Source organism: Psammomys obesus, unplaced genomic scaffold, assembly GCF_907164565.1.
Source record: "Psammomys obesus unplaced genomic scaffold, mPsaObe1.curated_primary_1811, whole genome shotgun sequence".
In the NCBI taxonomy this organism is placed as follows: Eukaryota; Metazoa; Chordata; class Mammalia; order Rodentia; family Muridae; genus Psammomys; species Psammomys obesus.
In genome coordinates, this window is record NW_026594311.1 from 679311 (window position 1) to 706775 (window position 27465).

A 27465-nucleotide genomic window follows, 5' to 3' on the forward strand; every position below is an offset into this window, starting at 1 on the left:
AACAGAGAAGCTCTGTCTTGAAACAAAACAAAACAAAGCAGAAAAGTAGTTGGAAAAGGAAGTGAGAATTGGATTGAATACAGAGAAGGTAAGGATGTATGTTTTGTGAAGTATAGAGCCATGAGAATTGTATGTTTGGATGAGCTGTGGGTATGATGTTGTATATAGGGTGAAAGGTGTCTGTGGAAAAGTACTTGAAAAATGAGCCTGGAAGAGTGGTCAGAGGCAAGGCTGTGTAGGGCCATATATGCTGTGTTGATTTCAGATGTTATCCTGTATGTAGTAGGTAACTCTTGAAATAGTTTGCTATGCTAAGGTGATTAGTTTTGAGACTCAGAATAAGCAATGAGGGTAAGAAAAAAACCAGGAAAGCCCAAGGATGCATTTTCAAAAAAGAAACAGATTTCTACCAGTATTAAACCCAAAGTGATTATGTAAAATAAAGGTAAAGTCTACTGTACTTTTTTGTAGGGAGGACCTTAATATGACAGACTAAGTGAGTGGAACAGAAGTCAGAGTAATAGATTTAAGAATAAATGTGAGGAGAAAAAAGGGACAGGAAATATATATCTCCTTTAGAAAACTTTTATGAAGGAAACATGAAAGTTAACTAGAGAGAGAAGTGGAGTTGAAGAACAGTTTTGTTTTGTTTTGAGCAAGGTTCATGTAGCTCAGGCTAGCCCTGAACTTGTTATGTAGGCATGATGACCTTGGATTTAGGATTCTCCTGCCTCCAACTCCTGATTGTTGAGATTACAGACATGTGCCACTATGCCTGGTTTATGTGATGTTGGTCTCATTCTAGAACTCCATGCATTCTAGCAAGCAGTCTTCTAACAAAGCTATATTCCTATCCTGAGAAACAGAGTTAAGAAAATTATAGAGCTAAAATTGAAAACAATGAGACTGTGTGATCAGATGGATAGGAAGGTACTGGATTTGAAGATAGGAAGGGATTATTAGTTTAGTGAAGGAAGAGAGAAACCTTTGTCTAACACTTAGAAGGCTGAACTTGAATTTCAAGAAGAATGCAGGTTGGATGACAAAACTGGGTGACAGCAGAATTATTTTTTCTGGTAATGGGCCATTGAGAAAGGAGAAAAAGAAAATAGTTCTTACTTGTAGTTTTGCTTTTTATAATTTCAGGTGCTTATGATCAACTGCATTCTGATACTATTAAGTGAAAATTTCTAGAGACAATTGATATTTTAAAATTTATGTTGTCCTGAACAGTGTAATGAAATCTCATATTATTCCATCTCATCATTCATAGGACATGAATCTTCTGCTTTGTCAAGCATAGGCCTGTTAGTCACTTCGTAACCATTTTGATTATTAGATCAACTGCTGGAATCTCGCAGGGCTTCTGTTTGGCTAACCCTTATATTGTAGCCTAACACTGTAACACAATGCCCTCCTCATTTACCATCCTTTATGCCATTGTTCAGGCATTGTACCATCATCTCACAGCATTAGAAGAAGGGTAAATATGGTATATGAAGATATTTCAAGAGACCACATTCATAAAACCTTTATTACACTATTTCAGAATTTTTTATTTTCTTAATCTCTTACATTTACTTTATAAGTTAAACTTTGTCATAGGTGTATCTGTACAGGAGAAGAAAGTATCTGTTAAAGTCAGTTATTGTTTATGGTTTTAGGCATCCATTTGAGATACTGGGATACATCCCTCATGGATAAGACGTGGGTCACTCTAGATTAGTGTGACCACTGATCACTCTGTGGGATGGAAACTACCTCTAGAGGCATGGATAAATTACTAACAAGACAGTAATCCCAGTTATTGTTAAAAACTGTAATTTGGAAGTGAATTTTCAAGATGTTCAGAAGCTGTGGCATAGTAGAATCAGGTTCCTGGGATTTCCTGCAGTGGAATGACAAATGAACAAGGAGCTGGCTAGATGCCGTGAGAGAGTGACTGACGTTGAACATTGAGGGAACATTTAAGGAGGTTATGTAACATTCATTTTGGCCATGAGCATTTTATTTTAAAGTTTGTAAGAGTGTTTTTTGTTTGTTTAGTTTTTTGGTTTTTTTGAGACAGGGTTTTTCTGCGTAGTCATGGCTGTCCTGGAACTCATTCTGTAGACCAGGCTTGTCTCGAACTCATAGATTTGCCTCTCAAGTGCTGAGATTAAAGGCGTGTACTACCACTGTCCAGACATAAAAAGGTTTTATGCAATAGGGAAATAAAGGTATACTTAATGTATAAAATGTTAGTAATGAACAACTGTAATATGTTAGAGATTTTTAAGTACAGTAATAAAAACATATTGTCCGGATCAGTGTTGGTCATACCTATTTACATGTAGGTAGTCACTTATAGGAATTATTAATAATACTTTATTGATGAAAAATAAAATGTAAGGACTGAAGAGATTTCTGGTTAGGCAAAACATTTGCATACAACCAGTTTCTAGGGCAGGCATCTTGCCCTGCCTATAATTCTATTAGTTAGAAGGCAAAGATGGGATCCCTGGATCAAGCTGGCTATCTAGACTAGTCATATCAGGGAGCTCTGGGTCCATTTGAGAAATCCTGTCTCAATAATTTGGAGAGGCTGGGGAGATAGCTCAGCATTAAGAGCACTGCCTGCTCTTCCAGAGGGCTCTGGTGTTGGATTTCCAGCATGTATGTGGCCCCTAAAAACTGTCTGTCATTCCAGTTTCAAGGGAACTGATGCCCTGTTCTGGACTCTGAAGATACTGCATACACAGCAAAACACCATAAATAAAAATAAAAAAATAAAAAACAATGGAAAAAAATAAAGTGGAGCTGGTTGGTAGTGATGCATGCCCTTAATTCCAGACCTCAAAAGGCATAGGCAGGTGGATCTCTGAGTTAGAGGTCAGCCTGATCAACAGAGTGAGTTCCAGAATAGCCAGGACTACAGAAAGAAACTCTGTCTCGAAAAACAAACAAACAAGAAAAAAATAGTGCACTCCTGTAATCCCAGGAGTGCACTATTGAGGAGGTAGAGGCAGGTGGATCTCTATGAGTTGGAGGCCAGCCTCGTCTACAAAGAGAGTCCAGGACAGCCAGGGCTACACAGAGAAACCCTGTCTTAAAAAAGCCAAAAATAAGTAAATAAGTAAAGTAAAAATAAAGTGGAAAGTGTTAGGGAAAACTCTGATGTTAGCTTTCATCCATATATATGTACACATATGTATATACACTCACATGTGCCCATATATGTTTGAACACACATGCATATATACCACAGACAGGATCTCACAGAACAGAGTCTTGGCTGGCCTGGAGCTCACCATGTAAACCATCTGACTTCAAACTCAGATACCCTTGCCTCTGCATTAGAGTTCTAGGATTAAAGATGTGGCATCACCGTGCCCAAACCTTGTAGATCACAAGGTTTGCTTCCACTTAGCTGTTGCAAATAATTGGTTATTGATATGGAAATGCTAATGCCACACCCTTATAAGACCCTCTTTTTTTCTTTTGGATATATTCCTATAAGCAGGATCGATGGAACATATAATATTTGTTAACTATAGTTTTAGAGTAGGTGATATTTTAATTTAAAATTATTTTTAACTGATACATGAAAACTGTACACACATGTGGTAGACCATATGATTCCTATTTTAATACTTAGATCATACCTATTTTTTTTTTTTTTAAATCTCTTCTTTACTTTTTCCAGTCCATGGCCTTGAGCATGATAAGCAAGTACTCTACCATTGAGCCACATCTCCAGCCCCCACCCCTTTTTAGATTAGCTCTCTCTATGTAACTCAGGCTGGCCTTGTATTTGAGATGCTCCTTCCTTGCCTCTCAAGTGGAGGGATCGTATATTAACATCTTAATATTTTATATGTACATGAAATCATGTTGTATTTGTCTTCCTGTATCTTGCTTAACATTTTTCTACTTTCATGCCACAGATGACAGGATTCCTCTCCCTGTTTTTTAATGGTTGAAATTTGTTTAGATTTATTTATTCTGTTTAGTATTTTGCCTTCCCTAAATGTGTGCCTTGTGGCCAGAGAAGTTAGAAGAAGCCATCACATTCCCTGCAACTGGAGTTAAAGATCATTATGAGCCTCCATGTGGGTGCTGGGACTTGAACCCCAACTGGGTCCTCTAAAAGAGAAAAAAAAACCTAAATAAACAAAAAACCCAACAACAAAACAAACAAAACCCCCTCTTAATTGCTGAAAGAGTCAAACCCAGGTCACCAGGCTAGACAGCAAAGGCTTTTACTAGCTGCACCATCAGTCATTGTTTTTGTCTTTTTTTGAACAGGGTCTTACAATGTATTCTTGACTAGCCTAGAACTCATTATTTAGACCAGGTTGGCCTTGAACTCATAGAGAGCCACTTGTCTGCCTTCAGAGTACTGGAATTAAAGGTGTGAGTCACTATACTTGGCCTAAGTCATTAAATTTTTAAAATTATAAATATATATGATGGGCTAGTGGTTAAGAGTATTGGCTGCTCTTCCAGAGTATCTGGGCTCAATTCCCAGCACCTGAAGAATGTATATTAAAATCGGCTCTTGTCAGAAAGAAAGAAAAATCCCAAACGTTTGGTTTTACCAGTGAAGACTCAGGAGCCAAAACCTGGGGTGAAAGCCTACTAGCTCAGAGAGGCATAAAAAACACCCAGCTGACCTTCCTACTCAGCCAGCGTTCCGGAAGGAAAAAGCTCATTCTCCTTCTCCTGGATGTCTTAAATACTCTTCAACTCAATGTCCTTCCTTTCTGTGTTTTCTTGTCAGCTGGTTGCTTGCTCCCCGCCTTGATTTAGGGTTACCTTTATTTAATCCTGTTTACAGAAATTGGGTTAAAAGTTTGTGCTTTGACTTAGCTATACCACAAGTACTTGTTTACAGTAAACAGAAAACTCAAGGATCAAAGACTGAGCCATACCACAATTAGAAACAGGGATTTTACAGTTCACAGTCTCAGGGTTCACAATGGAATCAAATATCCTGCAATATTTATCTAACCCAGCTAGCCCCAAATAATCAAGATGGAGACTTTAGTTTTATTTAACATTTCTTTTATGTACAATAACTGAGCAATATTAATCTACTTTAGCCTTCTATGCTAATCTACCTACCTCCCAGCCAAAATCCCTGAGATGCTTGCATTTTGATGTTTGCTCTGCTCCCGCTATTTTCTCATGATGTCTCTTGGACCTCTTCTCACGGTTGAGTGAAATTTTACCCCTCCCCTTGCTAGAAATGGAAGTCCAGTCCTATTTTCTCTTCTGTTCAGTTATTGGCTGATCAGCCTTATTGGCAAATCAGGGAGTAAATGGGGAGCAATGTTTCTTCTAACTTAACACAGGAGAGTCTTAGAATAAGCATTACAATGCTGTGTCTGATTGTAACCAGGTACAGGGGCAGAGAAATCAATATTTGAGTAATACAAGAATAATCACAATAGGGGCTGGAGAGATGGCTCAGAGGTTAAGAGCACTCGCTGTTCTTCCAGAGGTCTTGAGTTCAATATCCAGCAACCACATGGTGGCTCACAACCATCTATAATGATATCTGGTGCCCTCTTCTGGTGTGTCTGGTGCCCTCTTCTGGCACGCAGGCAGAGCACTGTATACTAATAAATAAATCTTAAAAAAAAAAAAAAAAGAATAATCACAATAACATGGCAGCAAGGACCCACATGGTATCTCCCAACCATCCATAACTCCAGCTCCTTTAATTGAATTCCTTTCTGGCCTCTGCAGGTACCAGGTACATATGTAGCGCATATACACATACGCAGGGAAAACACCATATACATAAAACAAATATTTTGATGATTATAAATTCTTATGACAAAATTTGTCATTTTTGCTTCTTTTTAAAGTGGTGCCAGTGGTCAAATTTAGGACCTTGCACATGCTGTATAACCTTAGTTTCATTTCATTCATTTAAAGTTTTTAGTTTTTTGGTATTGGTTACATTCACAGTGTTATCAGTTATCAACACTGCTTATTTTAAAACTTAATGGCTGGGCAGTGGTGATTTCAAAGTAAGCGCTTTACTGAGCCATCTCCCCAATCCTAAGGGAGACTGGATCTCAATAAAATATAATAAATAAAACAACAGTTGGGGATAGGGAGTGGTATATGCTTTTGATCCCAGCAGACATAGGTGGATCTCTGAGTTCGAGGCTAGCCTGGTCTACAGAGTGAGTTCCAGCATAGCTAGGGCTACGCAGAGAAACCTTGTCTTGAAAGAAAAAAAAAAAATGGCCTATATGTATAGATAAAGTTTTGGGTATGTGTTTTTCTGTTGGCCAATTCTTGGTTTGTTTTAACAAAATATAATTTTAAAAGGTACTATTCGTTATAGCAGCAACAGGGAAAGTAACAACTGAAAAATAAGTCATGGTATAGGAAAGACAATATTCATGCAATATTCAAGTTCTCTCGGGTAGCATGACTTAAAAAAGCCAAATTATTTAATGAAAGTGGTATTGACACCAATGGGAGATAATGTTTGCTCAGAAACTAAACCTCTGCTTTATAAAGAAACTTAATGTATGTCCCCGAGTGCTTAGCAGATGACTTAGGAATTAGACTGTTTGAACAGTTAATGATAATGAAACATTAGTGGAAAAATACATTTTCTACTCAACCATATATACAAATAAGTTCCTAACAATTGCTTACACACACACACACACACACACACACACACACACACACACACACGAAAAACAAAACTTGTAGGAAAAATAAGGAAGTATACTTTTTATTATATGGAGGAGGGAAGATAGTGAAGTTTCTTCATAAGACTTGATATTTGAAAGACAAAGATTGGTAAGTATGGCTATTAAAATTTACCATGTGCAAGCCAGCATTCTGGCCATGCTTGTAATCCTAGTATTAAAGAGGTCAAGGCCAGAGAATCAATGAAAAATTGAGGCCAACCTGGGCTGCAGAGTGAGACCCTGTCTATAGATAGATAGACAGACAGACAGACAGATAGATAGATAGATAGATAGATAAAATGTACAGTTTTGGTAAGACAACATGAAGAAAAGGGATGTTCAACCATTTGGGAAAAGATACTAAAATATTTGTAGAGTGTAGAACTGAAAAGAATAATTAGGATATGTGAGGAATATTTTATATACTTGTAATAGTGATAAAAGTAAAGGACTAGAAATTCATAGAGGCATGAAAAGGTGCTTAAACTTTTTAGTAGGTGTGAAAATGCAGATTAAAACACCACAAAGTGGTTTTTGTTTGTTTTCAGCCTAAGTGTTGGAATTCTATGGTTAAATAATTCCCTTACATCCAGGGCCTCATGCATGCTTGACAAGGGCTCTTCCAGTGAGCTACATTTCCCAGCCTGTTTTAAAATTTTCAACTAATTAAAATTTTTTTCTCCTAACTGTTGAAATTATTGCTCATTTTAAGTGTGAAGTAGTGTTTGTTTATTTATGTGTATGCATCATGTCTGTAGGAAACTGTGGATGCCAGAAAAGGGTATAGGATCTTCCTGGAACAGGGGTTACATGTAGTTTTAACCTCCCATGTGGCTGCTGGGAACTGAGTCTGGGTTGTCTGCAGGAGAAGTGAGTTCTTTTTCTATTTTTTTTCTTTTCAAGACAGGCTTTCTCTGTGTAGCCCTGGCTGTCCTGGAACTCACTCTATAGACCAGGCTGGCCTAAAACCTAAGAGATCTGCCTGGCCTGCCTCTGTTGGGATTAAAGGCATGTGCCACCACACCAGACTCAAGCACTCTTAACCACTGAACCATCTTTCCAGCCCCATGAAATAGTCTTTTAAAAAGACATATCTTAGAAGAAAAAAAATATGCTGTGCTTGGTGATACCCATCTTTTAATCTCAGCACTCAGAAAGCAGAGGCAGTAGATTGAGTACCAGGCCAGCCTGGTCTACATAGTGATTTCTAGGTTTCTGCAAAGTAATTTCTACAAAGTGAGACCCTGTCTCAAAAACAAAAACAAAAAACATAGACAAAGATCATCCTTGCCTACTTATGTTCAAGGCCAGTTTGGGCTATAGGAGAAAGCCTGTCTCAAGAGAAAAGAAAGAAAAAAATTAAAGAAAATATGTCTTCAAAGATAAAATGACACTTTAGTTTTGTTGAGCCAAAAAATTCAACCAACCTACCTGTCAGAAACCACAGATTTCTGCCTTGGTGATGCTAACATACAGTATAGATTCTATGTACTGATTGGCTGTTCTAATGTTTTCATTCAGAGATGAAATGAAAACATAGTGTTGATGTGGATTGGAGGTAGGAAAAGGTTAGCGTTACTAAGGAGCAAAAATTGTTCCATGGGGGGGATTTCATTTGTCTGTGCATGAGCAAAATTGTTCTGTACTTGAGTGCTGCATGGCAAGTATTTTGTGGCAGCTAGGGATCTGAGATAGATCCTGCTTCACCATTGTTCTTGTAAAAATGTTGATTAAAGCTATTATTTCTTTCTTATTTTAGAAAGATAAATGTTTTTGTTTCTTCCTTCTGTTCCTACAATTTTATTTTAAGCTTTAAAAAAGTTAAAAACATAATTAAAATAACATTCTTTCTGCCGATATAGCTTCTCTTTCTCCCAGAGTAGCTTGATTAAGCACTTATTTTATCCTAAATATTTCTGTACATAAGCAGTTATAATACTCTGAGCAGTTGTAATTTGCTATTGTTTTCTGCCTTTAAAATAAAATTGTTTTGGTCTAGAGAATATATTTTAAAGCTTGTTTTATTTTATTATTTTTATATTTTGAACCTCTTATAATACCTTGTTATTTACAAATATACACACTGGGATTTTTTTGTTTGTTTGTTTGTTTCTGAACAGTGGTTAGTAAAGTTGATATAATAAAATTCAGAATACAGTTCTGCTTACATGGTGAGTCATAATACCATAGCTAAAACTTTCTATTGGAATTTCTCATCTGATAAAATATTTCATGTTTGTTGTGTGTCTTTTATTGACAATTCATTTGCTTTTGATGAAATTTAAACTGGATAACTCTTTAGTTTTTTTATATTTAAGTGTACACTAGTACTATACAGCAGAGAAGTGAATGAAAAATTTTCCTTCCTTTAAAAAAATTTTTTTAACATTTTCTTAAATTGAGAGTTTTTTCACATGAAGAACATTTGTGGGAGGAAGGATTTACTATATGGAGGTTAAACATGTTTTATTTTGTTTTTGAGACAGGCTCTTATCATGTAGCCCAGGCCTGGAACTCTGAGTTCTCCTGCTAAAGCATGCTAGATGCTGGGATTACAGGCCTGTATAACTAGGCCTCACTAAGAAGTTTTAAAAAATCAAATTTGAGAAGTTAAGAAAGGGAAGTATTGACAGACATTTACAATCTCCTTTAGAGAAGATGCTGGGCCATTTTTTCTGTCAGCCTGTCTTTTTGTTTGTTTGTTTGTTTGTTTTTAAGATTTATTTATTATGTATACAGTGTTTGACCTGCATATATACCTGCATGCCAGAAGAGGGCACCAGATCTCACTATAGATGGTTGTGAGCCACCATGTGGTTGCTGGGAATTGAACTCAGGACCTCTGGAAAAGCAGCCAGTGCTCTTAACCTCTGAGCCATCTCATCAGCCCTCTTTCAGCCTGTTTTATAGACATTTTTTTTTTAAACTTAAAAGTTATGTTTATTTGCACAGGTGTTGGCCTGCCTGTATGCCTGTGCACCACGTTGTATGGCTGGTGCCCATGATGCTGGAAAGGGCTTTGGATCCCTGGAGCTGGAGTTACTGAGAGTTGTGAGCCACCACATGGGTACTTGGATTCAAAACTGGGTCCTTTGGAACAGCAGCCATTGCTACTTAACCACTGAACTCCATCACCCCCTGTTTTTTTGAGAGGTCTCATTATGTATGCCAGTGTGGCCTTAAATTCATAAACCTCCTGCATTAGTCTCCTGGGTAGTGTGTGCACACACAATATTTAAAAAAAAAAAAAAAGATTCATTGGTTTGCTTTGTACTTTGAAAATGCTTCTAACTCATGCATGATTTTGTAATATGCATAAAGCTCTTTGAAAATATTAATACATTGTCTTGGTTACTTTTCTGTTGCTGTGAAGACACTATGTTCAAGGCAACTTATAGAAGAGTTTATTTGGGGCTAACAGTTTCAGAAGGTGAGCTCATGTTTCTCATAGTGAGGAACATGGAATAGGCAGGCAGGCATGGCACTGGAGCAGTAGCGAAGCACTTATATCTCCACAGATAGGAAACAGAGTGAGAGATAACTGAATAGTATGGGCTTTTGAAACTAAAGTCTATCCCAGGAACACACCTCCTCCAACAAGGCCATACTTCTAATCCTTCCCATACAGCTCTGTCAACTGAGGCCAAGGAATCAAGTACATGAGCCTATAGGGGGCAGTCTCATTCAAACGCCACAGACATCTTACAACTGTTTTTTCTTTTCATTCTTTACTGTTAAACAACCACAGTAGTACAGATTGATCATTCCTAATCTGAAAACCCAAATCTGAAATCTCAGACCTTTTATTATTATTATTATTATTATTATTATTATTATTATTTATTTTTTTTTTTTTATTGAGACAGAGTTCTTGATTTGTGTCCCAGACTGGCCTGGTACTCACTATGTAATTCATATTGTACCTGAATTTATGGGTTATTCTCCAGCCTTAGCCATCTAACTACTAGGATTACAGGTATGAGTCAATTTGCCCAGCTGTTTTGCTTTAGAAACAAAGTCTTACTGTGTAGCACAGGCTGACCTCTGTTTCACATATAGTCCAGGCTGCCTTTGAACTCTTAGATTTTACTAAGTGGTCTGCTTCCATAGTGATGAGAATACAAGTGTGTGCTGTCACACTGTATTCAAAACCCAAAACTTTTTGAGTGTTCATATGCCAAAAGTAGAAAATTTCACACCTAACCTCCTGTGATAGTTCATAGTTTAAAAAGGTATAATAAGAATGTTCTATAAAATTACTTTCAGGCTAAGTGTATATGAAGTATATATGAATTATATGTTTGGGTTTGTGTCCCTTATGCAAGATGTCTTTTTATGTGAATACAAACATTTCAGAATCTGAAATGTAAAACACTTATGGTCCTAGGCTTTTTGGATAAGGGCTGTTCAGTCTATATCACCATTAATGTGTGTGTGTCTGTGTTTTTTGTGCATGAGTGTATGTTCATGTGTGTTTGTGTGCATGACAGACTCTCTCGAGCCTAGGCAGGATTCATGTTGATTCTGGGAATCAAACTTAGATCTTTGAGTTTGTACTTTACTTCTTGAGCCATCTTCTCAGTATCATTTATTTATATATTTTTTGAAACTGGTTTTTGTGTAGTTTAGACTACCCTCACTCTTGCAATGTAGCAGAGGATGACCTTGAACTCTTGATCCTCCTGCTTGTACTCCCTACATGCTTCCATAAGTCCATTTCGCCACACCTAGCTTCAAGTCTCACTTTAATGCAAATATTAGAAATTATTATAGTAAGGACAGCATTTCAAGAAAGCTGAAATAGCCCAAAAGATAGTCTTCTTTTGCCAGACAGCCAAAGAGCAAGTACAGAGGGATGTAGTGGAAGGAAAGTAAGTGTGCTGCTCTTTGAACATATCACGAGTGATGAGAAAGCAAAATAGACTTCATTTGCTATGAAAAAACTAGAATGGTCTGCATGGAAAAGTCAAGATGTAACCCAGAGCAAGTCCCTGACTCGAGTTCTGTGAAGGATGAGAGAAGTGAAGAAACTACAGAAGGAAAGGAAAGAAGTTTGAAAGTAGTGGAGGTTCATATGGTTTTAGGAAAGAACTGTCTCTGTAACCACAACAGAGTGCAGCGGCATGTGCTGCAGTAGCAGCTGCATAGGTAGTCAAGCGAAAATGCGTGAAGAAGCTGGCTGTAGTAAGTCGGAGATTTTCAGTTTAAATGGAGCTGCTGTTTAGATGGTGTCACCTATGGTTTTTATAGCTATAGAGAAGTCAAGTCAGTTCCTGGCTTGAAAGGACAGGCTCACTATCTTATTAGCAATGAATGTGGTTGTTGAATTTAATCTGAAACTAATAATTTTCTACTAGTAAGGCAGTAAATCTGTTTATAATGGGTTTTACTGGAAATATTGATGTCTGCTCAGAAAATATTCTTTTCAAAATACTGCTTGTTTATAATATACATGGTTACCTGACAGCCTTGATAGAAATGTAAGATAAATATTGTTTTTATGCCTGCCTGCTAATGTAACATCCATTCTGCAGCTCATGGATCAAAAAGTGACTGCATTTTTTTTTTTTTTTTGAGCCTATTTGTTCATACTGTAGATTAAGCTCAGGTCACCAAGCTTGTACAGTTAAGTTAAGCTCTTTACCCAGAGATTGCATTTTTAATGGCTATAGCTATAATAAATAGTGATTCCTTTGATGGATATGAATGAGGCAGGGAAATTATAAATCCCCTAGAAAGGATTCATTGTTACAGATACTCCGAAAAAAAAGCAAGCAAAAAACTGTGGCTGGGCATGGTGGTACATCCCTACAATCCCAGCACACAGGAAGTTGAAGCAAATTCTAGGGCAGCTATACTATATAATGAGACCCTGTCTCAAAAAAGAAAAAAAAGTGAATCAGGGAAGATAATCAGAGTACCAACATTAACAAGAGCTTGGAAGAATTTGGTTCATTTATATGTGACTTTACACATACTTGTACAATGTTTTACATTAAGGGGTTCAAAACTGCAGCTGTAGTAGAAACCACAAGAGAATTTGAGTTAGAATTAGTTTACTGAGGTAGAGATGTTAGTAAAGATAGTGAGACCACTGAAGTGAGGCAAAGATTTAAGATATTAGATAATCTTAGTTGATAAAGTGCAGTTTGAGAGGGTTCACTCTAAATTTTATTTTTATCTTTTATATTTTGAGATAAGGTCTTTCTATGTAATCAGCCTTGTCTCATACTCACTTTATAGCTCATAGTAGCTTCAAACTCTTCATCCTCCTGCTTTAACTTCCTTGAGTGCTGGGATCACAGATGTGGAATACCATGCCAGGCTTTTACTCCATTTATAAAAGTTCTACTCTGGGTAAAATATGGTTCAACATCATCACATGCTACAGAGAAGTCTTTCCTGAAAGGGAGAGTCGATCAGTATGGCAAACTTTAGAAATTGTTATGGGCCTTCAGCATCAGTAGCTGTCGACATTAAGCTGCTTCTTCCTCTTCCTCTTCTTCCCCCTTCTCCTCCTCTTTGTCTTCTTTTTGTTTTGTGTTTTATTTTCAAGACAGGGTTTCTCTGTGTAGCCCTGGCTGTCCTGGACTCACTTTGTAGACCAGGCTGGCCTCGAACCTACAGAGATCTGCCTGCCTCTGCCTCTGCCCCTGAGTGCTGGAATCACGTGTGCTACCACACCTGGCTGGTAACATCAAGCTTCTTATCTTGGATTAAGACTTGCTGAAGCCTTAGGTATCATTACCATTTTTAGGAATATTGTATTTTTTAGCGTACAGTGTAAGTTTAACTTAATATAATACTGATGAGTCAAAATGCCTAATGACATGCTTTATTGCAGTGCTTTGTTTGATGTGGTAGTCTAGATATAAACCCATAGGATCACCAAGGTATGCCTTATTCTTGCCCATTTGGAACTTTATAGCAATTGAATATTAACTTCTAACCTCACTCCTGCTAAACTTTAGTAAGCACCATTTTGCTTTATATCTGTGTGAATTCAGCTACTTTGGAGCTTGATGTAAAAGGAATTATATCTTTTTGTGACCAGCCTGTTTCACTTGGTATGACTTCAAGATTCATTCACATGGTAGTATATATTAAAGATTTCTTTTTAAAAAGGGATTTACTCTTTTTTTTTTAAATAAAAAAATATGTGTATGTGTCTGCATTTGGAAATATCAGGCAAGTACAGGTGCTGGTGTAAGCCAAGGGGAATCCAGTGCATCTGGACTTGTAAGTCATTGTGAGTGGCCTGATGTGTGTGCTGGGAACGAAGGGTGCATAGCAACCTGAACCAGTTGAGCAGGTGCACTGGATTTACTATGCTTTACTTTAAAAAGCTGACTTGAGCTGGGTGGTAGCAGCACATACTTTTAATCCCAGCACTCAAGAGGCAGAGGCAAGCAGATCTCTTGAGTTCAAGGCCAGCCTGGTCTACAGAGTGAGTTCGAGGACAGCCAAGTCTACACAGAGAAACCTGTCTAAAAAAACAAACAAAACAAAAAACCCATTATGTGTGAATGAACAAAACTTAATGGAAATCTTTGCTGGTTAAAGATAAGGTGCCAGATATCTTTTTTATTGTGGAATCCCCAAATATTTGCATTTTTATTTTTTTTTAAAGTTCTGTTTGTTTCTATAGAGAAGCCCCCCTACCCCCACTTATATTCAGCGGTTTAAATTTTGCATGGTGTCTGCCTGTTTTAAGCTTTTCCTTATTAGTAGAGGATTCACTTCTCTTCTTAGGTGTCTTTGAGTCCATAGCCTCTTTAGCTATTTTTCATGAATGTGGGAATTAACTGTTCTTGTTTCGTTTCTGTTGCCATGATGACCAAAATAGGAAAAAGAGTTTTACTTTGGCCTACAGCTCCAGGGTATAGTTCATTATTGTTGGGAAGTCAACACAGGAACTTGAAACAGTCATGGTATATCCACAATTGAGAACAAGGGAGAAGTGAATGCAATCATTTGTGCTAGCTTTCGCTTGGCTTGGTTTCTTCATTCATATATAGTTCAGGACCCCCTATCTAGGGAATGGTGCTACTACCCACATTGAGCTGGGTCTCCTCACATCCATTAGCTTAAGACAGTCTCTCAGAGACATGTCCACAGACCAAATCGATGTAATCCATCCTTGACTGAGGCTCTTTCCCAGTGGTTCTGTTATATCAACCTGACAATTAAAGCTAACCATTAGGGGGCTGGTATGATGGCTCAGTGGTTAAGAGTGCTTGCTGCTCTCTCAATTCCTGGCACCCACATAAGGCAGCTCTTAACAGATGAGGGGATTCAGTTTCCTCTTCTGGCCTCAACGGGCCCCTCTACATGTGTGGCACACACACAAATACACACACCTATACGTAAACAACAACAACAAAAATAATTCTTTTTGAGACAAGGTTTCTGTATGTAGCCCTGGCTGTCCTGGAACCTGGAACTCTCTATGTGCAGGGTGGGATGTGGGGAGAGGAAGGCAGCTGCCTGGTTACTTGGTGGAACCGGGAAAAGAACAGAAGTCTAACTATTCTTTGAGTAGACACTGAGCCAGTTCTGTTTTGGGGGCCGTTCTTTATTTTTTATTTATGTGTTTTGTGTATATGAATGCTCTGTCTGCATGTACACCTGCAGGCCAGAAGTGAGGACCAGATCTCACTATAGATGGTTGTGAGCCACCATGTGGTTGCTGGGAAATGAGCTCAGGACCTCTGGAAGAGCAGCCAGTGCTTTTAACTCCTGAGCCATCTCTTCAGTCCTTGGGGGCCATTCTTGAATTTTTTTCATCAGAGACATATTGAACCTCTTAATTCCTGCAGGGTATAATAAGATGAATTATATTGCTTTTGGCTGAATTTCCTTTCTTTAAGCTTGTGTTTAATTTTTTGAGCTCCACCAATTCAAATTTGTCTTGTTTCTTTTTCTTTATTAGTTTTGCTGCTGTTCTCTGTTGTCTCCTAGCTGAATCTCTTCACTCTGTTGTGTTTAAACTTTCAAAATGTGTTTTATTGCCATTTGGAATTGATTTAGAGAAGAACTAAAGAACCATATGTAGCTTCTCTTCTACATTCTGCCTACTGTGTTCAGGCTACTTTGTTGTTGTTTTCTAAAGGAAACTTCTGTAAAATTTGGACCAGCAGCAATTGCATCACCTGGGAACTTGTAGATATGCAGACTTCTAGGCCCCGATCCATATCTAGCAAATTGTGTTGTATATTTTACTTTTTTTATTGTAATAAAATAATGTTTTGTTGTTGTTATTATTGTTAGAGGCAGGGTTTCTCTATGTAGCCCTGACTGTCCTGGAACTCACTCTGTAGGCCAGGCTGACATCAAACCCACAGATCTTTCTGTGTCTGCTTTCTGGGTGCTGGGATTAAAGGCATGTGCCACCTCCACCATCCTGGCTAAGAATGTGTTTAAAGTGCTGTAATTTGAGAGGGATATAACATATTTAAACTGTTAATCCTTATGTTAAATGGGTAAGTAGAAGAATTTTGAAAATTGAAAAGTTAAACTTTGAACTGTAGCTAGTTTTATAAGCCATATCAAAACCTTTTCAAACAAGAGAGTATTGGCTGGGGAGGTGGCTTATTGCTAGAGGGCTTGTCCTACCTGTACAAGGCTCTGCTTTGATCTCTAGTGCTATCAAATGTTTCTTGTGTGTATAATATCAAGTTCTTCCCTATCTAGTAATTTCTGAAGTCTTACAGTTGTGATTCACACCCTTCCATCAAACTAACATACAATCAAACAAAACCTTCAGGGCCTAGGAATATGTATTAGTGTAGTCCCTGCCTAACAAGCTCAAGACCCTATGTTCAGTTTCTAGTATCACAAAGCAAAAAGCTTTATTACAATGTAATTTACATACCATACTATAGATATAATTCATGGACTTTGCATGTAGTGATTTTGGGGGGAGGGGGAGTGAGATAGGGTTTCTCTGTAGCCCTGGCTATCTTGGAACTCACTCTGTAGACCAGGCTGGCCTTGAATTCAAAGATCTGCCTGCCTCTGCCTCCTGAGTTCTGTGATTAAAGGCGTGTGCCACCACTCTGGCTTGTGTTCAGTGTTGGGATTCTTAAATTAGTATATTAAATTAGTATATTCAGAGTTGTACAACTATCATCACAGTCAAAATTGAAATATTAGCCTGCAAGAAATCTTGTATCCACTAGCAGTCACTCCTTAATCTCTCAGTCTGGGTTAAAATTGATATATTTTCTCTCTGTCAATTTGGCTGTTGTGGACAATGGAATCATAATTGTCAGGTCCAAAGGAAATTCCATTTATCAGAAGACTTTTAAATCTCTATTAAGACTGAATTTGGCTGGACATGGCAGTGTACACCTTTAATCCCAGCACTCAGGAGGCAGAGACAGACAGATCTCTGAGTTCATTGCTAGCCAAGTCTACAGAGTGAGTTAGTTCCAGGTCATCCAGGGATACACAGAGAACTGAATTTAGCAATCAGAGGGAAAGATAACAAGTAGAATAAGGAAGACGTAGAAAAAAGACAGTGGAGAACAGAGAAAGTTTAGAGATAAGAGATTTGTTTGTGTAGTGGGAGAAGTAATTATAATCTAAGAATTTAGAAATCTAGTATGCCATTTTTGGCTGTAAGCTATTGAGGCCAAGCCATTTGCAGTAAGACATCTAGGCTTAATGGAATGTCTGAGAAAAAGAGATTTTAGGAGGCAGCCAGGATCAGAGTAAGAAGACAGGCAAGAGTGACAGAGTAAGCTCCAGGAGTGAGCTGAGAACATGTGGGGAGGGAGAGCAAGGATGGGAGAGAGAAAGGTAAGTGTCCTGTGACATGAATTTCAATCTGGTATCCCCAGGTGCACCCAGAGACTTGTCAGAGAGAAGTGTGTCATATCACAAAGGAGTGGTGTCTCTTTCCATGTGATGGGTGCCCATGAAGGCAAGAGAACCTGCCTGGAGCACAAGAGCCACTTTTTTTCTTTAATTAAGTGTGGTTTTCTTTTCTTTTTAAAGATTTATTTATTTTATTATGTATACAATGTTCTGCCTGCATACACCTGAATGCTAGAAGAGTGTACCATATCTCATTACAGATGGTTGTGAGCCACCATGTGATTGCTGGGAATTGAACTCAGGACCTCTGGAAGAGCAGCCAGTGCTCTTAATCTCTGAGCCATCTCTCCATCAAGAGTGACTTTTGTAAAGGTGGAGTGAGCTGCAGGAGGGAGCTGAGCAAGGAGGCAAGAGTAGAAGGCTCCAGGAGCTGACAGAGACAGAGACGGCAACTCTGAGGTGACCTGAGCAAATGATAGTGGCGCATGCAAGTCTTGAGTACCTGAGAGAGCAGCTGGAGGGAAGAAGCTGAGGAGGCATTCTCTAAAATTTGGAGGGTGGCAGAAGCTAGTGATCCATGGCTCACTTAGGAGAGGCTGGGACCCTTGGAAAGGGTCTATTTATTCCCTTCCTGGGTGTCTTGGCACCAGCTATATAGACAGACGACATGATGACATGGTTTTACATATGGTTGAGTAGAAGGTTTTTATTGTAGATATGAGAGAGAAACTGGAGGCACCTGGAAGAGTCCAGAGCACAGAGAGAACAGTAGTAGACTGGAGCTGGCCATGAGAGAATCAGGAGCATTGTGTTAATCCTATTGATCCATAAGCATGGGAGATATTTCCATCTTCTGATAACTTCTTCAGTTTCTTTCTTCAGAAACTTGAAGTTATTTTTGTTGTTGTTGTTTGTTTGTTTTTTTATGCCAGTTTTCGGCTTGCTTGATTAGAGTCAGGGGATTGTTAGAGAGCAAAGAGAGGAGAAAAGGGAGAAAGGAGACAGACAGAGACAGGAGGGGATCAGAAAGAAGAAAGAGAGCAAAGCTGAGCTAGAGGGGTTATAAGGAGAATGAGTAGTTCAGGGAGGGAAGCTCCTTAGCTGGAGAGACGTTAGGGTAGAGGTGAGGTGAGAAGAGCTAAGATGCCAGCATAGACCTTGAAGTATGTAACAGGTAGTTTTGGTACTGATGGAGCCTGGAGGCCAGCCTGCACTTGGGTATGGTAATGGGCAACACATTTGTCCCTTCTGCCTTTTGGAGTTTGGAGAAATGAAGTTCTCTTTGCACCTGTGGTAATGACTGGCCTTTTATGTTGATCATAGTGTTTTCAGCCCATCTATGTTCTACTCTGTATCACTACTTCATTACTTTTATTATTGAATAACAGTGTATTATATAGATATAAATCACAACTTGTCTCAACTCCCGATATAAACTCTTATTATTTCCACTTTTTTGGCTATTACAAGTTCAGCTATAAACATTATATACAGGTTTTTCTGTAGAAATAATATTTCATTTTTCTTGAATATGTAAAATTGTTGAGCCATCAGGTGACTGTTTGGCCTTTGAGAAGACTGTCGGGCTGTTCTTTAAGAAACTCATTATAGGGGAGTGCCTTCCTTCCATGTTCGCTCTTTTGCTATTCTGTCTTTGAATTATAATTGCTCTAATGGGTATAAAATAGTGTCTCACTATGGAATTTTTGTTTCTGTTTTGTTTTTTTAAGACAGGGTTTGTTTCTCTGTGTAGCTCTGGCTGTTATGGAATTTGCTCTGTGGACCAGGCTGGCCTTGAACTTTGAGATCCACTTGACTCTGCCTCTGAGTGCTGGGATTAAAGACATATGACACTACCATTTGCTCATTATGAAATTTTTGTTTGTTTTTGGACACTGTTTTTTAAAAACTATATACCTCAAACTGGCCTGGTAATATATATGTATCTCAGGCTGACCTCAAATTCCTATTCAGTCTCCTGAATGTTGGGGAATACAGACATGTACAATCTTGCCCTGTCTCTCTGATTTTGATTTGCATTTTCTTGATGACTGACATGTTGAACATCTTTTTTATATGCTTGCTTTGGCCATGTGTATATCTTTTTTTTTCTAAATTGTGTGTATATGTGCAAGTCACAGTATGTATGTAATAATCAAAAGATGGTTCTCTTTACCTTTATGTGGTCCCTGGCAACTTGGACTTTAGATTACCAGACTAGCTCAACACACACCTTACCTGCAAGCCACCCCGGTCTATATAGTGCATTCCAGGACAGTTAGGATTACACAGTGAGACCCCCATCTCAGGAAGAATAAGAAGACCTAAAATCTAATACGGTGGCATATTGCTAATATCCATATATTAGTATTAGCTAGAGTCTTCCTGTTGTATTAGTCCTTTAATAGCTTTTAGAATGAATTGCTCAGGTTGGAGCTTTACTTGTGTTTTGAAGATATGCAATTTTTCTGAAGTAAAAGTATTTTCTGAGGAGGCAAAAGCTTTATGCCTCAAAAATGCCCTCCTGGCTAACACTGACATGGTAGCTGATTTGACTGGCAGTTTTTAGAATCTTGTTTCATATTGGTTAAGGAGCTATTTCTGGATGGGGAAATTAGAATATTAATAATTTTTATATACAAAGTAACAAATTTTTCTTCTAGCTCTTCCACCAAAGCCACCTAAGCCATTGACTTCAGCAGTTACAAATGGAATGAAGGACAGTTGTATTACTCTTCAAGATGCAGAATGGTACTGGGGAGATATTTCCAGGTAACTAAAATGCTACCATAATTAAATGCAGTGTTTTTAATTGATTATGAGTTAGTAGTTAAACATTTTAATGCTTTATTAGTTATCACTACCATTTTAAAAATTGTGTGTGTGAACCCTTCAAAAGTGTGTTTAGGGGCTGGTACGGTAGTTCAGAGATTTAAAGTTGCTTGTGGCCAAGCCTGATTACCTAAGTTCAATCTGCTGGATCCTTAAGGTAGAAGAAGAGAACTGACCTCACAACTTGTCCCCTGACCCTCACATACATTGTGGCATGTCAGCACACACACACACACACACACACACACACACTCACACACACACACACACTCACACACACAATAAAGAAATAAATTAAAAAGAGTCTTTAAGTGTTTTTGGAGAGGACTTGGGCTTGATTCCCAGCACTCACATGGAGGCTCACAACCATCTATAACTCCAGGTCCAGAGAATGCAGTATCTTCGTCTGGCCTCCACAGGCCCTGCATGCATGCAATGCATAGACAAACATACAGGCAAAACACCTATATATAGTAAAACATTCTTTTAAAACAAAAGCTTCGTTCATTTTCACGATGAAACAACGGGGAACACTTTGGCTTATGAGTGTGATTGTATTTTCCATATGTGTCAAGGATGAACTTTTGAATAGATAATCCTTATACATTTAAGATAGTGACATGTGATTTAGAATAAAGGACCCTTATTTTAGGTACTTTGATTTCCTTTACCTTTTGTTTGTTTTCTTTTTTAGATAGGCTCTCATTCTGCAGTCTTGGCTGGCCTGAGTTCAATATGTAACTAACAAAGATCCCCCTCTGCCTCCTGTGTGTCACCGTGCCTGGCCTTCCTTTCTTCTCTTTGTAACCTAGTCAGGCCTTGAATTTGGGATCCTCCTCATTTAGACTTCCAAGTAACTGCAATTATAGGCCTGCACCACCTGGCTTGGCTCCTTTACCTTTTTCACTCTAAGGCAGTGGTTCTAAAATTTTTACATTCACAAGTGTCAGTTGAGGTGGAACCCAAGTACCTTTGAGGCAGGGTCTTGCTTTGTAATCAGTGTTGACTTTGAACTGGTTCAAATTTTAGATCTCTTGCCTCAGCCCTTTTAGTGCTGGGATTATAGGTAAATTCCCTCATACCCATCATTAGCTAATTTTGGTGCAGTTTTTTGTTTGTTTGTTTGTTTGTTTGTTTTTTGAGAAAGAGTCTCTCTGTGTAGCCTTGCTTGTCCTGGAAATCTCTGTGTAGACCAGGTTGGCCTCGAATTCACAGAATTGGCCTGCCTTTGCCCCCCTGAGTGCAGGAATTAAAGGCATGTGGCACTCTGTCCGGTTTGATGCAGTTTTAAAATAATTATTTAGTTTTTGAGATCACATTGTTTTCCCCTTCCCTTTCTTCCCTCCAAACTTCCATATGTACCTCTATGCTCTCTTTCAAATTCATGACTTCTTTTTGTGATTTCTTTATATAGCTTATTCTCAGAAATAGACATCAAGGACAGATCTGCTTTTTGGGTAAAATGTGGATTTGGATAGTTTGGAACACAAAGGGAATATATGTATACTCATACATTTTTTTTCTTAATTTGAACATTTTATCTATTTATATTTTTTTCTCATTAAAGTTTAATGGGTCTCTAATGGTTTGTTGTTTGAGACAGAGTCTCACTATGCATTCCAGTCTGGCTAGAAGCATGCTCTGTAGACCCTGCTGACCTTGACTTAATTCCCCTGCCTCAGTCTCCTGAGTTTACAGGCTTGCAACACCATGCACATCTATTATATTTCTTTTTTTTTTAACCCCAACTGTTTGTGTTAAAACAGGCTCCAGTTTGATGCTGCAGTACCTTAATATATCTTCTTTCTTTCTCTTACCTGTCGTGTTCCCTTCTACTAAATGGTACCCATTCCATTTCTTTTTACCCTTACCATTTTAAGTGTATTATTTCATTGTTATTAGGTATATTCACACTATTAGGTATATTCACATAATTACCATCTGTCGTCAGAACATTTACATCTTCCTAACTGAAACTTTACCTGTAAAGCAGAAGGTCTCCTTCCTAACCAGGATTCTATCTTCTGTCTGTAACTACTGTAGATAGTAGGATTGTGTAATAGTCTACATTTGATCTGGATTTTCACTTATTTCAGATATCTTCATAATCCATTCATGTGTCAGAATTTCATTTTTTAAGACTAAATATAATTCCAATATTTGTAAGTACCATATTTTGTTTATTAATCTAAATACGGGTATTTGGTAGACATTTATATTATTTATTCATTTTATCTTTGGTGCTGTTGTGAATGATGCTGTTATATTATTTATAAGTAAATAGCTGCTTGAGTTTTTTCTTTTTTTTTTTTTTTTTTAGGACAGCATTTCTCTGTGTAGCCTTGGCTGTCTTGGACTTGCTTTGTAGACCAGGTTGGCCTCAAACTCACAGTGATCTGCCTGCTTCTGCCTCTGCCTCTGCTGGGATTAAAAGCGTGTACCACCAGGACTGGCGCTGCTTGAATTCTTGCTTTTGATGATTTTAGATATTTACCCAAAAGTGGGATTGCTAGATCGTTTGTTAATTTTGTGTTTTCTTTTTGAGAAGGACTTAATATATTTTATATTAAAATTCAGTAGACCAATTTTTAGTATTATACAATAAGTTTTAAAATATTTAAGTGCCATTTAAGCTATACTTTAAAATCGTGTTTTACTATAATTCAAGGATCTTCTCTGTCCTACATTCCACTGAAGAATGTTTCTGAAATTCCTAAACTACAGAAGGAATTTATTGTTAATATTAATTCAAATTAGAAAGCATGGCATTGATAGGCTGTGGACTTCAGTAAAATTTCCCCTCTGTTCAGGATCAGCTGCCACTGCTGCTTAAAACAATGACCTTCTTCCTAAGCAGCTGTGGGGTTTCTTGAAGCTCTTCATGTTCAGACCTGCCTAAGAAAGCCCCAACAGCCCATTAGAAACATGATCTGTACAGACAGTTGGAATCTGGAGGAGTTGAGCATCAAGTAGTCTTTCCCTAGATTACATAATACTAGCAATAAAAACAAAAATTGTTTCTATGGAGAGGACCTGAGTGAACGCTGGAGACTTGAGGGTATTGTAACCTTTCATCATGTCTTGATAATAAATAATATGTGAAGACAACCAGTGTTTTAATTTTTTTTCTTTTTCAAATGTTTCCTATAATTTTGCTTCTCAGGGAAGAGGTAAATGACAAATTACGGGACATGCCAGATGGCACCTTCTTAGTTCGTGATGCCTCAACAAAAGCGCAGGGGGACTACACGTTGACCCTGAGGTTAGTACTTCTGCCTTTCACTGGTTCCTTCCTAGCATGAGCACATGCACAGTTCTGTATTTCATTTAAATCTTAAGTATTTTTCATATTTTTATTTAATTTAGATATATAATTTTTAGTTTTTCTAACATTTTTAACTTTAAGATCCTTTTTCTAGACCTAAAATATTTAAACATAAAATGGTACTTATTTTAATTTTGTATTTTAAATATGTCTAACAATAAAATAAAAAGGCTAAAATTCCTGAATGTTAGGGAATAAATACATTATCTATCTCTTCTTTTATTTCATTAATGAAGTACAATTCATGGGTATAGCGCAAGGTTATTAATGAGCCTAATTCTCTAAGAACTTTTTGCTAATGTGGGCTTTAGGAAGTAGAACTCAGCATAGTTCTGACAGATTAGGATATGTAGATAGTAAAATAGTTCTGGCCTGTGTTTTACCTCCTGCGTAGACATGTTAGTATTTTATAAATGACAGAGAGATGATATATTTATAAGGATGGGACATATATTAAAAACAGGTTAAAAAAAAACTTCATTGGCTATTTCAACATTTAACTTTAAGCATTAGCATTACATAATTGTATGCTGGAGAGCTGGCTCACCATCTAATTGCAGCTCCAGAAGATCTGATGCCCTCTTCTGACCTCTATAAACATATATGTATAATTTAAAATAAAAATAAAATATTAAAATCACCTAGTTGTAATAAAGTTTTGTTATTTTGTGTAATATTAGTGATTCACTCACTCATTCTATAAAGGCTTTATTGGACTAGGCAAGAACTCGGCCGCTACACTGCTACCTCCCCAGTTCGCTCTTCTGTATTGAAGCAGTGTCTTACTTACTGTTTAGCTTTGGCTAACCTGGAACTCATTATTTAGATCAAGCTGGCCTTGACCTCAAGAGATCCACTAGCCTCTGCCTTCCTGTACTGGAATTAAAGGATTAAAGGTGTGTGTGTGTGTGGGCGCACATGCTACATCACACATGTGGAGGTCAGAGGGCAACTTTGTACAGTCAGTTCTTTTTCCACCTTCAGGGTACTGTGAAGAAAACAGGTTACCAGGCTTGTGCAGTAAATGCATTTACTCACTGAGCCATCTCACTGGGCTTCTAAATTCCCCGCCCCCACTCCACCCTCCCTTCCCCCTAGCATAGGGTTTCTCTGTGTAGTCGTGGCTTTTCTGGAACTCTGGCCTTGAACTCAGAGACCCACCAGCCTCTGCCTCTTGAGTGCTGCAATTAAAGGCATGTGCTACCATGCCAGGCTCTAGAAAATGTTTTAAGTCTTACTGAAATGCTATTTTATCCCCAAATTCTTAGTCATACCCACCTGCCAATAACATTTATATTATGCGAAAGAGAGATGCCTGTGGGCTGGCAAGATGGTTCAGCAGGTAAAGGTACTTGCTGCCATGCCTGACAATTTGTTTGATTTACTGGACACACATGGTAGAAGAAGGGAACTGATTTCTACAAGTTGTTCCCTAACCTCTACATAGACTCAGTAGCATGTACACACACAGAGTGACTAAATAAATACATGGAATACTTTTTCAAAGTTATATAACTTAGCTGAAGTTGCCGTATTCTTCAGGAACAAAGGCAAGCAGTGCTTCCTAGTCTAGGACCACCTTTAGGATTTGATGCTAAAAGGGTTTAGGAATACTGGGTGTGGTGGCACATGCCTTTAATCTCAGCACTCAGGAGGCAGAGGCAGGTGGATCTCTGTGAGTTCAAGGCTAGTCTGGTTTACAGAGGGAGTTCCAGGACAGCCAGGGCTATACAGAGAAAACCTGTCTCAAAAAAACCTAAACCAAACCAAACCAACCAACCAAAGGAGTTAGATTGGAAAGTTAGCTCAGTGGTTAAAAGCACTGGCTGCAGAGGACCTGTGTTCAATTCTCAGCACCTACATAGGCAGTTCCTAACCATCTGTTACTCCAGTCCTAGGGGGTCTGACATCCTCTTGTGACCTTGGTGGGAAGCAGTCCTCTTTGAGGTACACATACATATATACAAGCAAAACACTCATACATATATATTAATGAAATAGTTTTAGAAAATTAACGGAATCGTCAGTATTTCTTAGCTTCTATGGATTTCTCCAGATGTAGAAATTCCTTAAATAACATTACTCAAAAAAGGGCTTTGTGGTCTTCTTTCAGAGATATAGTACCTTTTATTGTTGAACAGTAGTAAAATTTAGAAGATTATCTTTTCATTGGGATAAAGAAAATATTTAGGATCAAGAATATTGATATCCTTAAGACATGGATTTACCTTGAGTTTATAATCCAAGTGAGTAATAGCGGAGTAGGATAAACAAACATGCCTTGTTTCATTAGAGTTCTTCCAGTTTCTCCTTTTTTTCCTCTTTCTCTTTGTTTGTTTTGGTTTTTGAGACAAGGTCTCTTATATATGCAACTCTGTCCTGGAACTTGCTCTGTAGACTAGGCTGGCTTCAAACTCGGAGGTCTGCTTGCTCTGCCTCCCAAGTACTTGGACTAAAAATGTCCTCTACTATGCCAACTCCTTCTTTTTAACTCTTGTAACTATTGTTCTACTTTCTATCTCTGAATTTTATTATTCTAGATGCCTCATATAAATAGAATCATATAGTATTTATCCTTCTGTCTTGTTTATCCTTTTTTTGTTTTTTTTTGTTTATTTTTTGAGATAAGAGTTTCTCTGTGTAGACTTGGCTGTCCTGGACTCACTTTGTAGACCAGGCTGGCCTCAAACTTACAGAGATTCACCTGCCTCTGCCTCCCAGAGTGCTGGAATTACAGGCATGTGCCACTGTACCTACTTTGCTTATCATTATTAAGTTTAACATCTTTAAGGTTCATATATGTTACAGCATGGATTAAAATTTATTTCCTTTAAGGCTGGATAATATTCTGTTGTATGTGTATATTTTAGTTATCCATTCATTATTTGATAGATACTGGCAAGAAAAATAAACAAGAAAAAATTGTATTACTTTTGTTGATACACTTACACAATTCCAGTTGAGCCTAGATTCTAGAGTGTGTTTTGTTTGTACATTTGCTTTAAGGTTTTCATCCATCTAGAAAAGATATGGCAAATAGTTGGTTTTCAGTAAATATTTGAATAAAGGATAGACTAAATGAAAGAAGGACAGAGAAGTTTCTCAGAGGAAATGACATTTGAGCTGTCCCTTCATTGGTTATGCTAGGCAGTCAAATGATGGACTTAATTCAGTTAAATAAACAGCTAATCTCAGTGATATTTAGTTACACATGGCATCTAACAAGTTAAAAACTTTTGTTTGCTGTAACCTCCACCTGGGAGGCAAAGGCAGGAGGATTATAATTTTAAGCTTACCTGGGTTACTTACTGAGACTATCATAAAACAAGAAGTGAAGGGCAGAGAGGCTGGAAAGATGGCTCAGTAGGCAAGAGCACTGGCTGTTCTAGAGGGCCCAGGTTCATTACTCATCACCCACATGGCAGCTTACAACCATCTGTACCTGTAGTTCTAGTGTATCTGATGTCCTCTTCTGGCCTGCATGGGTACCAGAGAAGCCCATGGTGCACAGATGCACACTCAGGCAAACACCCAAACTCACTGAAAACACTAAAGCAGGGTGGGCGTACGGCTTAGTGGTGGAGTGCTTGCTAACATGAATGAGGGCCCTAGGTGCCGCCTCAGTGCTGCCAAAATGACCAAAGAAAACAAGCTCTGCCTACAGGACCACTTAGGCAAAAGAAGTAAGAAAGCTGTATTGAACAAGAGTTAAAATAATAGGACTTCAAAGAAAGTATGTGGGGCTGAAAAAAAGAAAGGGGAATAATGAAAGTTGACTTTCAT

General features: G+C 38.0%; 1 protein-coding gene across 1 annotated transcript in view; it reads left to right on the forward strand.

Moving 5' to 3' along the window:
- The window catches only part of Pik3r3 (phosphoinositide-3-kinase regulatory subunit 3), an 81475-nt gene that overhangs the window by 15054 nt on the left and 38956 nt on the right, over positions 1-27465 (forward strand). Inside the window, exons 4-5 of the mRNA XM_055618485.1 lie at positions 20189-20297; positions 23521-23619. Of these exons, the coding sequence (XP_055474460.1) occupies positions 20189-20297; positions 23521-23619 (208 nt within the window). The remainder of the gene's footprint in view (positions 1-20188; positions 20298-23520; positions 23620-27465) is intronic.